Source organism: Glossina fuscipes, unplaced genomic scaffold (assembly GCF_014805625.2).
Source record: "Glossina fuscipes isolate IAEA_lab_2018 unplaced genomic scaffold, Yale_Gfus_2 106, whole genome shotgun sequence".
Classification (NCBI taxonomy): domain Eukaryota; kingdom Metazoa; phylum Arthropoda; class Insecta; order Diptera; family Glossinidae; genus Glossina; species Glossina fuscipes.
In genome coordinates, this window is record NW_023998449.1 from 301,577 (window position 1) to 314,547 (window position 12,971).

At 33.8% G+C, this 12,971-nt stretch overlaps 1 protein-coding gene across 4 annotated transcripts in view; it reads right to left on the reverse strand.

Annotated features, from left to right (window-relative positions):
* Positions 1–11,396, reverse strand: part of LOC119638678 (G protein alpha o subunit) — a 59,827-nt gene extending 48,431 nt beyond the window's left edge. The window contains exons 1-2 of one of the 4 annotated variants that reach the window (XM_038035618.1): positions 11,022–11,396; positions 7,308–7,733 (exon numbers count right to left, since the gene is read on the reverse strand). In XM_038035618.1, coding sequence (XP_037891546.1) covers positions 7,308–7,425 — 118 coding nt within the window. In that variant the 5' untranslated portion in view covers positions 7,426–7,733; positions 11,022–11,396. Of the gene's footprint in view, positions 1–7,307; positions 7,734–10,954 lie in introns of all 4 variants that reach the window. The other 3 variants (XM_038035619.1, XM_038035616.1, XM_038035620.1) reach the window with 3 other exon arrangements.
* Positions 11,397–12,971: the final 1,575 nt, after the last annotated feature.

Below are 12,971 nucleotides of genomic sequence, written 5' to 3' on the forward strand. Positions count from 1 at the left end.
CGCACATGCAGATAGAACATTTACTTATTATATGTCTTCTTCTGATAAGTGCGCCAAATTTAACTTCGCAAATGGAAAGTAATTAAGAAATGTCAAGTGGACAATTGTATTTAATTAAAATATAAAACTAATTTTAGTCAAACGTGTTGGTATGATCTAAGAGACGAGCAATCTAAACAAAACTATTCCGAAGTTTGCCTTAAAAGAATCTTCCTCGAAGGTTACTGAATCGCTTGCTTAGCGTATGATCGGTAGGTTCTTTGTATTCATTGCCGAAGGATAAAGAGTCTATTCACTTCGTTAAAACGTTTGCAACGTCTAAAGAGAAGCTCCAAAGACCTCATAAGCTGTATATATTCTTGATCAGCATCAAATACTGCATCGATTAAACGTGGCCGTGACTATTCTCTGTTTTTTTAAAGTACTTTCTATAGGCTTAGTTATAGTACGAGCACAAATATGGAAAGAGTTGACCCCGCCTACCTAATACTATAGCATATCAACATTTTTTTTCAATATCTTTATAATGACCAAAAGCTAGCGACGCAAAAGTCCTCAAAGTGTGTATATTCTTCATCAGTGCAAGTCTCCGAATGCACCTAACCGCATCCGTTTGTCCAGCTGCATCTGTAAAAAATGTTCTTCCTTTTGCAAAAATGAAGAAATTGCTTACAAACTTGCAACAAAAATTTAGAAATGACCCAAATCGGTGAGGGGACATGCCTATAAAGCCCACATTCCTACGCAAAAAACATTGTGAACATCTCCGCTTTCCATGTTTACATTTTGTGACTCGTACAGTACAGTACACACACCATATAAGTTTTCTCTTTTATTCTGAATATAGAAAACATCTGCGGCGTCCACCCAATGTTGTACAGTATGACAATTTGATTCTTTTTGTAGTCTTTTTAGGATAACGGTGATGAGCGGTAATGGCCGAATACTTGTTTTTTTTATTACACTCCTGCAAAACCTATTGACCGAGAATGGTTAGAAATTTGTACTAATTTGTATCCATTTTTATTATAATGGCATTATCTTCTTCTATGTCAAAAAGGGTTATCGCTTAGTTCAATAGTGCTGTTTGTGGGAAACATTTTTCAAATAATCAACATAATTGTTTGGGAGGATTTACGAGTGTAATGCAAATGCCAATATCCGCTTGCAATGATTTTCCACTCGATGCGTTACCGTAGAGCGACATGACATAATGAAATGTCGTTTATTTTTGTAGCAAACACCACCATTTATAGAAATACATTCCGAAGGAAATGGAAAAATTGAATTATTTCGTTTAGGATTTATTTTTAGCCTACTTTTGGGAAGCTAATTATTGTTTTCTGATCAGAACGTTGAAAGTAAAAAAGATAACTATTTTTGATATATATAACTATCTCTTGATCTCTATATTTAAAAAAAAAAAATCGTATGTGTTTCTTTCGAGACTTATATTAGCGTCACCTTTGTTTAAACTTTTAAGAAAGGACTTTTGTCCACCAATAAAATGTCTATCGCGACTGACAATCAATATAAATCCCTTTTAACATTTCGATGCCTGCTTTGACGATTTGAAAACCATCTTCAAGAAAAGCCTAACAAAGCAAATTTCACACGAAATTTGGCTAAGATGTCTTTAAGCATTCGAATGTTCAAAAATTGGAACTATTATTAAGAAGTTTACGTTAACAAAATTCCATAAATTTCTTTTATTAATTATAAAAATTAATACAAATGTTTTCCTAAGTGTCATGTTAAATTAGGTTGACGTGAGTATTACTAAGAACCGAATGCGGTTTTGATCGCAGGATCAATTAAAAGATTATACCAATTGCAATTCCGAACTTGGTCATTTCGGAAAGCGACGTATTACAAAGCTTAAGATCACTTAAATGTTATTGCGCACATGGTCCTGAAAGATTTTAAATCCGTTATCACAAAGATTGTTAATCTTTCTTTGCAAGCAAGTGTTTTCCCTTTGTGTTGGGAGAGCAGTTTCTTATCGCGCTTAACAAATATCAGAAGAGAAAACTGTTTCAGAACTACACTGTACCTTGCCAAAATTGTTTGAACGAAGTATTTCGCAGCAATTGGTTTTCGTTATCAAATCTTCTATTTGTCCACTCCAGGATGGCTTCCTAAGAGGAAGAACGTTATGATCCTCTTACTCTTTGATTGGTAAGTTTACAAGATAACTCTAGTAGCTCTCGCGGGGGGATATCGTATATACTGATTTTAGTAAAGCGTTTGACTTACTTAGCTATAAATTATTGGCCTTTGAACTGGCCTCTGGTTTCCCTTTACACCTATTGGAGCGGTTAAGCTCTAAGGATAGCCATTTAGGACCCTTCCTGTTTACCCTAAGCATGAATAATCTCACTTCGGTAATTAAGTCCAGCTACTTCTTAATGTTCGCTGAATTATTAAACTATTTTCTTCCTTTACTTTGGAATTACATCCACATTAACCGCCTGAATGGCCTAGTAAGCGAGAGTCTCGACTAGCAAAGCAATTTAATAAAGCCGAAAGCCTTAAATGCTGGTGCTTGAAGACTTTCAGTCTTAGAATTTATTCTCTGGCTAAATTTAGAATAATAATAATAATAATAATAATAATAATAATCGTAATAATAATAACATATCCATATCTCCGTCAATCTGACTTAGATAAGTCCATTGCTGATTATTTCGTCGATCCATAATTGCAAAATGTGGATTTGTTTATAGATTTAAGGGTTTTATCCGACAATAGGTGTGAAGTATTAATAATACTTAAAAATTTAGTTTTTTTAATCAAAAATATTTGAATGGTGTTGTTATGAGTTAATCAAAAAATGATATAACAATACAATACAATTTGATAAAAGGTACAAAGAAACAGGGTTCAACAAAAAAGAAACAACAACAAAAGTTGTACTGTTAAAGCTGTCAGCATCATTATCAGCAGTGACAGCAATAGTAGCAGGAACAGCCGCTGCAACGGCAACAACAGTAGGCTGCAGTATCTTGCGATCAACTAATGCATAAACAAGTTTATGCTGATTGCCTTCACTGTCCTGTTCACTGGGTTTTTAAGCAAGCGAAAACGTGTGGATACGAGAACCACTAAGTCTTTAATCAATGTGTTATTATTAATTAATTATTATTAAATAATATCTTATTAATAACTAATTACTTCCTATTACTTACTTATCATATTAATAAGTAATAACACAGTGAGAATAGTAAAAAAAGAAAAAGTGCTGTACGATTGGTGACCGAACACTTTCAGAATTTTGTCAGACTTGTCTAGGACAGCTGGTGCTATTTTGAGATAATAAAACACTATAAAAATTATGGTTTGTGAGGCTAGCCAAAATTATTTCAATGCATTAACTTGTTTAAATGTAAATGATATGCAAGAGTTGCTGAAAATAACTAAAAGCAGCCCATATTTCATCCATAAACAATAAAAATGGAATATTGCACAACGTGATTAAAACGCCACCTATCATTTGTGACACACTTTCCAAGTTAATGCTAGAAGTCAATGAACTTAAATAACAGCATTCACATATTTTGATTAAATTCAAAAATTATAAGTACCCTATACTTACAATTAAATTTCAATTATATTTTTGTTTGAAAACACAATTTCAATTATATTTTTTTATTCAAGTTTTTTACATAACTTTGTGATTACCTCACAAAAACTCATTCAAACATTTTTGATCAAAAAATCCAAGCTTTCAGAAGATTATTAGCACCCTGCACTTACTTCCACTGCGGAAGAGTTCAATATGACGAACTTAAATATGAAGTGTTTATATCATTTATTAGTGTACGATGAAGTAGCGCTTTGTGTTATGGACGGTTTAACCCCGTTCATTCGAAATATTTCTGGTTTGTTGAAATATTGTTGTTTACTTTGAATATGAACATGAAACAATCGCTTCCTTTCTAGAATCTCATAAGGCTTTCATATGGGTACTGCAATCCGTGTTTATTAATTTTTCGAATGAGAACATTTTTCACGTTTTTAAATATTTGGCTGCACATTTTTTATGGTTATGGTACTTTAATGACGACAACTGGGTATAGCTTCTCGTACGGAATATTCTGCTGGCAAACGAATGTGCTGTGCCTAGACAATCTCCACTTGGGTTGCTGAAATATCTTTTTTAGAGACGGACCGAAAGCCCAAGCGTACTATTGGAAGATCGTAGGACCATTTCTTGACATTTTCCCGAGCTAAGATGGAATTGGCATTTCTACCTTAATGACTGCGGGCTTCCTCTATTTATGTACCCTTGCTTTTTGTTTTTAACAAATTGTTTTTACAAATAATGTCTTGTACAAATCATAAGCTTTTTGTTCATATTTGGCCAAATATAACATTTTTTAAAGATTGGACGCGAGCTTTAGTACTGGGTCGTGATAAGTTGTGCAATTTATCGAAAATTTTACAACGTAAACTGAAAGTACATATAATCGTAGACTGCGACCTGTTATATCGCCCCAAATTTGAAAGTTAAGGATATTGAATAATTTACAGTTTCGGCTTTTGTTGCCAGCTTTGTCCTTTGAAGTTGAATCTTCCTGTTGTTCATTATAGAAAGTTTCCAAATTTAGGTCTGATTGCATGACTGATTCGATTTCGAATCCCCGTGAGGAAGTACCTGCCGCTATATTTAATTCCTCAATTGATATCACGTGTGATGTGATTGTAAATTCTAATTGCCTAGTCTGTCACGTGCTTCTCTTTGTTTTAGAGACAAGGGCTATGACCAAAGGTTTATAATCTGTGAAGACTGTTAAATTTCTCCCTCCTAGGAGATGCCTGAAATGTTTAATGCAAGCGTAGAAGTCTGCGATAAATTTCCCCTCAGGAAGGCATGACTTTTTTGAAAAGGAAGATATGGGCTCGACATAAATATGTCAAGTCTGTTGAATAATTCCACCAATTGCTTTATTTAATGCATCCACCGACAATGAAACTTTAATTTTTCTATTAAAGCGATTGAATAAAATTTCAGAAGCTAAACTTTCTTTTAATTATTCGAAGGCTCCAATAGCTATGTCGTCCCATCTCAATATAGAGCCATCTCGTTTTTAAGGTGGTAGTTCTGGCTGAAATTGTGGAAATTTTGTTAAATAAAACATTGTGTGGCCAGTTGGATGTTTAATTAAGAAATTCATTCCTCGGGATAGACCTTGTAATACTAAATTGGTAGTTATTCTACTCTCAAAAAAACTTCCAACTTCCAATAAACATAGCAATTTTAAAAAAGTCTGCTTACTGCTTAAATCTCGTCTTTCACATATTATGCTTGATTTTTCTGCTTGGAGTATTGAAGCCTTACTATAATAAGTGGTAGACAATATAGGTTTCTCTAAATAACTCTGGACAGATTGCAACAGCTCATAATGATATTTACATTGACTAAACTTAACGAAGATAAAGTGCCTAGAGAAACGCTTGAAAGAAGCATGCGAGGAGTATGTGGAATTTTTTTTTTAGAATTAACAAACTTAAAAAAACATATTCAGGATTGCACTGAGGATTTTACCAACGGAAAAACCCAACATTGTTGGTTAAGGTAATTAAATCATGCCTTGCAGCAGAATAGTCGAAAATAGTCGAAAGCAGAACCACTTTTCATAAATTTTTTTTTTGTTTATATTAAATTTTTTTGTTAAATAATGGCAGACACTTGCTTCGAGGGCGAGGCTTCTTGATCGGAACGGATGCAGAGATAGCTAGGTTTAAAACATTATAGAACGATGATAGTAAGGTTTCAATACTCCAAGCAGAAAAATCAAGCATAATATGTGAAAGACGAGATTTAAGCAGTAAGCAGACTTTTTTAAAATTGCTATGTTTATTGGAAGTTGGAAGTTTTTTTGAGAGTAGAATAATTACCAATTTAGTATTACAAGGTCTATCCCGAGGAATGAATTTCTTAATTAAACATCCAACCGGCCACACAATGTTTTATTTAACAAAATTTCCACAATTTCAGCCAGAACTACCACCTTAAAAACGAGATGGCTCTATATTGAGATGGAGCCAATTTAAAAATGCTAAAACGCTTTGGATGGGACTTTTGCAAGATAATTTTTTCTTTTACTATCAGAGATGTCAGGCGCCAATCTTGACACGAGTATTGCCTTTCTGTGGGTACTGCCGTCAGGTAGACGTTATCGTTACTAGGAGCAACAGGATTTACAACTCGAGAATCTTGAGATTATGAAAAAATTGGGGGAGTGACCATACCAGGATGTGCAACTTGTGCGACTTGCCCAGTATGGCGAACAACGAACACATCCGAGCGGCTGTGGGGAGAGGCGGATTTATTTTGCAGATATAGACAAAGCAACCTGAATTGCACCAACGAGAGGAAATACCCTCGTCACTTCAGCATAGCTGAAGCAGAGGAGGACTTCTTGGCTTATTTGTAAATCAAGTTTTACTAGATGAGCCAACGGTAGAGGGAACGGTAACGTTCTTTGTAAGCAAGGATGAAACACTCGAACGAATTGACAAATAAGATTTAGGCGAAGAAGGCAGCTTTGAGCAGCGACACTCATTGCCTTGATTTCTGCAAACAATCTCACGAGATTTTTACTTAATTCAGAAAACGTATTTCTTGCCTCCGCGAAAAAAACAAAAACATGCCCTGCTTCTGATCGGATCATTACTTGTTGGCTTTGTGAGCGATTTTGCCACGTGAAGTACAAGGTGCAAAGTATCTATGAAGCAAAAAAAAGAAGTTGGTTTTTCAAAAAAATATTAATGCTAACTTAGCAAAAACAAATATGAAAAGTATAAACCGCTGCTGTCTCATCTACCCCCATGCTCAACATTTACCTTAAACAAGTTCGAAAGAAATGCATATTCAATGCTCCACACTAATTTTTCAGTTTTCACTTTTTAACAAATGCTTTAAGATGATCGATAACTGATAAGTTGGAACTTGTCATGGTTCTATCTTTTGTAGTTTATATAATAAACAAAGGGCCTGATTTTTGCTTTGATCTGTTTTCTCAACTTAGTCTTTGATTCATTGCCAATATCAACCTGTGTACTTCCAATCGTCATCCAAATCTTAAGCCGATATCGAGATTTTTCAACCGTGCGTTTCGCTTCGGAACGTGTCCTACAGACTACAATGGCGGCAATACAGGCATACTTAAATGGATTCATAATTTGATCAAGAATAGACAGTCTCTGAAGCATCCTTCTGGGTGTTGCAAAGGTTTGGACTAAATTAAAATATTCCTTCTTCGCTGAAGGATCAAAAAAGTGAGAAAACTTCTATTACTTACCCAATAGTAACAATTTAATATCTTTAGCCGCTTGAATGCCATCTTCTTTAAGATTTTTCTCAATTTGCTTGGAACGTTGTATAGCAGCGCGTTCTTCAGCAGATGTTGTGCAGCCCATTTTTGTAAAATCAGTTAAAGTTCAATTTTTAATTTTTTTTTTTCAGTTTTTCTTATAGCAGATATTCTTGAGCTTATTGATAATGAGCAAGGTTGAAAGTGATTTAAGATTGAGATAAACGAAAAAATCTTGATCAAAAGTTATTCGTTACTTTACTACTCTATTTTATTTTGTTTTCTGTGCGTTTTCTTCTTCCTACGTATGTGCGTGTATTTAAATAGTTGTTTGTTGCATTCTACTCTTCCTTACTTATAACTCAATTTGAATGTAATTTTATTTTACAGGAGTTATTATTTATAATGTATTTCCTAAAAAAATAAAAAATAAAATTAGCAATAGCTAAAGCGAAAAAATATGTTTAAGAAATACGTGTGCAACTATATATCGACGGCGGCAATGCACATATAATGGATATAAACAGCAATCATTTAAATAAAATTCTTTCTTTTCTCCTATCTTTCCAATAAGACATGAGTCATATGACGACAGAATTCCTACGCGCATACGTATATATGTAAGTAAGTGTACAAGAAAACATTTGCTATAATTTGTTATAAAAGCAGATAAAATAGTTTTGTTTTCTATTTACTTATTATTGTCCCAATTTTTGTTAAGCGCAGAAATTAATTAAATTAAATGTACCTTTTATTTTTAAGAACTATTATTGTAATTTTGAATTCTTCATTCTACAAGTATTGGTTTATTACTCTCCTACCATGTGGTTTTCGTTATTTTAACGTCTCTAAATATGCACTATTTACTGTCCCCGTTCAATTTTTCCATTCAATAAGAAAGTAAGACTCGTATGTTGCTTGCTTGCCTCTCTTTTATATATTCTCTCCTTTTTTTTAATATCGTAACAATTACTCCAATAAATCAATATTAATAAAAGGCATATAAAAAATTATTTCCAAGTATAACTAATTGTATTCTGCAGAAAAAAGGGGCAAGTGGCAAAAATCCCGCAAACATGTGGACTTTTTATAGGCATCACCGTATGGTGATGGTACACCAATTTCATTATCCTCCACGGAAATGCGGTTCAAGAAATTTGTCTGGCTTTGATGCACTGACAGACGTACGCACGTTCGTTCGTTACACATAAAAAATTAAAAAAATTTGAAATTTTAAAACGTTTTTATAATGATTTACTTGATATTATGCATCAACATTAACGCTATGAAAATATTTAGAAATCTTTAAAAACAATGTTTGAATGTTGTATGTTTTAAAAAACTTTACATTTTCGCTGATTTGAACAAGTTTATTGTCCTTCGTCGATTCATTTTCAAGTTTTTAACTAATACTCAACTAAAGACTTATACGCCAGTGAACAGACCATAGTGCTCTTATTTCTTCTTTTTTTTTGCATTTAGTGTCTGAGGAGATGATGATTTTTACATTAATTTTATGGATGAAGAACTGCCTACCGATATATAACGTTCATGGGTTAGCACAAAACAAAACAAAAATAATTTTGACTTTCTACAGCTTGTTGGTGAAGTTTTCCTGCGCTTTTTTCTTTACAAAAGATATTTAAACGTTTGATGCCAGTGAACATCAAAATTGAGTTATTTATGCTCACTTTATGTAGGATATAAGACTAACTTATGACATGATTGAGAATATTGGAATAATTAAACATACAACAACTTTTTGATAGCGCACAAAAGCGAATTATTTATAAGATAAAACAGTGTTGGTCTTAATAATTCCTTTTCTATCCAGAGGCAATTTCGTTAGGTTTTCGGTTCATATAATTAGAGACTAACCGATAGGAAAACAGAACATAAAAACAAAACAATCTGTCACCAAAGCGAAGTTGATCGGCTTAAATTGTCTTTGCACCTAGAACTATTAAATCCACAATCCAAGTGCTCTCAGGTTGTTTTATCCGACAAATGTCTTTCCCGTTCAGCTACGGATGTGCTAACAGTTCTTTTCGACATTTAAAATAAAAAGAAAATATAGTTAGATGAATGAAAAACATTAAGTGTTTGATGTCGTGGTATTCTTCCTAGACAGACTTTGCATAATGTGAATTCCGTAAACAGTTATAAATTGCTTTTGAAAAATTTAAATTAAGTAAGCTTTGAAAGAAAGGTTAGACAGCGTTTAACACCGTCAGTTTCATCGCGGACCTGCTTTTATTCGTAAAATCTCCACTCTATGGTAAGCACAGTTGGGTAAACTTCAAAATCATTTCGAAAATCCCTAGGTTCTTGAAGTGTTTTGAATTATCTCTCTAGAGCCATAAACGTATAAATTGTGTTATCTAAAATAAAACATCTTGCCCAGCCTTTATTAGAATCAGCCCACGAATTTTTTTTATGTTACGGAATTTGTCAATGAAATCGAATGACAACTGGAGACAATTATACACTGTAATCTCAATGAACGAATAACTGACGAAATACAATACAAGAATACGCACACTTAAGTATCCGTCAGAACCAAAACTAATGCAAGGATTGACGATTTGAAATTTATTCACTTGAGCTGAGCAAACGTCCGAAATTACATTATTATGACTGTTATTGATTTAGCCAGAGAATAAATTCTAAAATTAAAGTTTTAAAGCACTAGCATCTGAGGTTTCCGGCTTTATTAAAAACTCTACCGCACTTGAGGTTTGAACCCACGACCATTAAGTTGCTGTCGAGGTTCTTACCTTCTCGGCACTCAGGTGGATTATAAAAAATTACACATTATTTCTAGTCACTACTTGGTAAAAAAGACCGCGAAAAGTTTTTATGTGATGTGTAAAAGGGGATATGAACACAAAGCGGACTATCAAACTAGTCAAAGGAATCATTGCTAAAGAAAATAAACGCGGCCATACAATAAGTATGGAAAACTTTGAGAACAAATGTTGGGGGACAGTTGTTGGCCAGTCAAACTGTATGAATCATTAGTATAGCTAGACCGAAAACCTAGCTAGACTGAAAAGCATTCTCCTAATAATCAGCGATTCCTGCTTTTGTTATTCTTCTCTTAGTGCCTGCGCACTTATTGCCAACCACATGTACACATGCACGCTGTTACTTTTACGCTGAGCAATTTGTGCCATCTCTGCTTCATTTGCATACGCACATAAAAATAATATAAAACGAAAAGAACATGGCAAAGGTCTTCAATTACAATAGCGCCTAACGAGTAAATACAAAGGTATAAACCACTAAGCGATGCACTAAGCACTTGACTAAATCTTTCGTTTACTGGATGCTTTAAGCATTTACTTATTATTTTGTAATGGTTTTGCTAGTGATGTACGTTCTTGGTGACCTTGAGGCATGTTGACATTAGGAGATATTGGGATAGTAAATTGATGAAAATATGCCTATTTGGAAATATATTAATGAACATCAGAATATAGTCTTGCTCTGGCACTGCATACAAAATATTCACAAGATACTCCCTTCTAGCATAACAAATAGGCGAAATTGAATCTAACCCGTGCCGCGGGGAAAATCTCTAATAATTGAAACTTTTATCTTCAGGTTGTTTACAACTGAACATTGCTCCGTACTTATAATTCTCTTATTTTCACACATATAAAAAAATTGTTGCTCTCTGCATAATTTTCTCCGTTATACGTATGTGTGAAGACACTTCATGTGTTCGCCTTTTTTTTAGGCAGAGACAGCGCTTGCACACACACACTTTCTCCAGTGCTGCTCTGCTCTACGGAGCTAGGGCTTTCGTGCAAGCGGTTCCTTTTTTCAATTTGCATAAACTGCTAACACAGCGGGCGTTTTTTTATTTGACTTAAAGACGTTTCTCGGATTATTGATAACCTTAGATAGACTTTTATTAACTATTATTACTCCATTCACAAATAATGCACTTTTACGTTTTTAGAACAAATTTTCTGTCATTTTTTTCCATAGAAAAATTCACGCTTTCTTACTGTCTACAACGAACTACTTTTTTTGGGAAAGGTAGTATGAGTGGACTACACCAAACAACCAACTAAACCAACGCATTTTGCAAAAATCTATATTAACTCATTACATAGTTGTACATTATTAGTAGATTCTATACAAAATATATGAACAAAGTTGCACCAAATAGTACGTAAATATGTATATCCTTGACATAAGGGTAATATGTTTACATCTATTCTGTTAATTCTCTCCGGATATTTAAAGTAATTTTAGTAGTAATAAGTCAACGAAAAAGGTGATACTTCTGGTCATAGTAAAGAAAATAGTATGAAAGATTACACAAAGTCTAATTTTAAGTCCATAATCGCTTTACATCCTCTGACTTCTCAGAAACTTCGCCCTTTCTCTTTTTTTGCCGATCCTTCACTACAACGACTGCTACTTTATAGACACGCTGTAATAGACTTGCATAGAGAACAAACACAAAACTGTTATAATAAAACTTTGAGAATAAGCGCCAAACTACCCTTAGCCGAAAGTTAGCTTTCGCTTTCGTTTCAAGCTGTTTACCAAAGACGAAATACGAAAATGAAAGTTAAATTTATTCTATGTGTCTACCACTGAAATAGTTCTTGTAGAGTTTGGAATTATTTGTTATTCTTATATTTGCAACGCAGCCAAGCAAGGATTTGTTTTGGAATTGTAATGGTAACCTTTGCGAAGTGATGGTCTTAGCAAATAGTCTTTAAGTTTTTCGACGTCGACTTCATGAGCGGCCACTTTCGTTAATCGAAAATTTTCCCGCTAAAAATGCACTACACTCCAATTAATTTCTAGTTGTAATAACACTAGGTGGCACCAGTGCAGAAAAAAGCACTTAATGTAATAAAACGCAAAAAATCACGATACAGTTCATCTACGTTCATCAGTGGTTGGTTATATAATTCACATAACCAATTACTATACCACAGGTAAAGGCACAACAGATTAAAAGCGCTTTAATGTGATAGATAATCTAAAATCAGTTATTAAATTAAAAAGAACAAAAAGAACATAAAACAAGCTTACATAACCTGTTAGCAAACTTCATTTGCCGAAGTTTTTTTCAATTCCACTTCATTTTTATTAAGACCCAAAAAGTTTTTAACCGATGCAGGAGTTTCGTGAAAAGTTCAACAAAGGCTGAAGTTCCACCCCAAAGACGCAAGAACGCATCTGTGTTTCATCGTTTAATTTCACTTCCATTTACACTTTAATACAAAGTCACTTAAAATCCAGCAACAAACGCTTCAACTCCTGCCCCGTAAACGCAAGCAATTTTTCTGAAAACAATACGATGGCCATTGAAAAGTAAACAATATCGAAAAATCAAGCAACGATCGTACGTACCGCAAAGTTTTTCTACCACTACGCGCTGCAAAGCCTGTCAATAAAAAGCAACTTTTACAAACCGCATTCAAACGCGCCGATATATCAATTTTGAGAAAAGTTGGAAAATGCTGATCTTTAGTTTTTGTTATTTTTAACTCTTATCACAGGCACTCTGGAGTAAAAATTAGAGTCATAAAAATTCCATTAGCGAAATGAACGAATACTGTCGTAAAAAAATAGTTCATTGAAGAGGTGGGTTAAAATATAGTCGATTGAAATTTTGGGTAA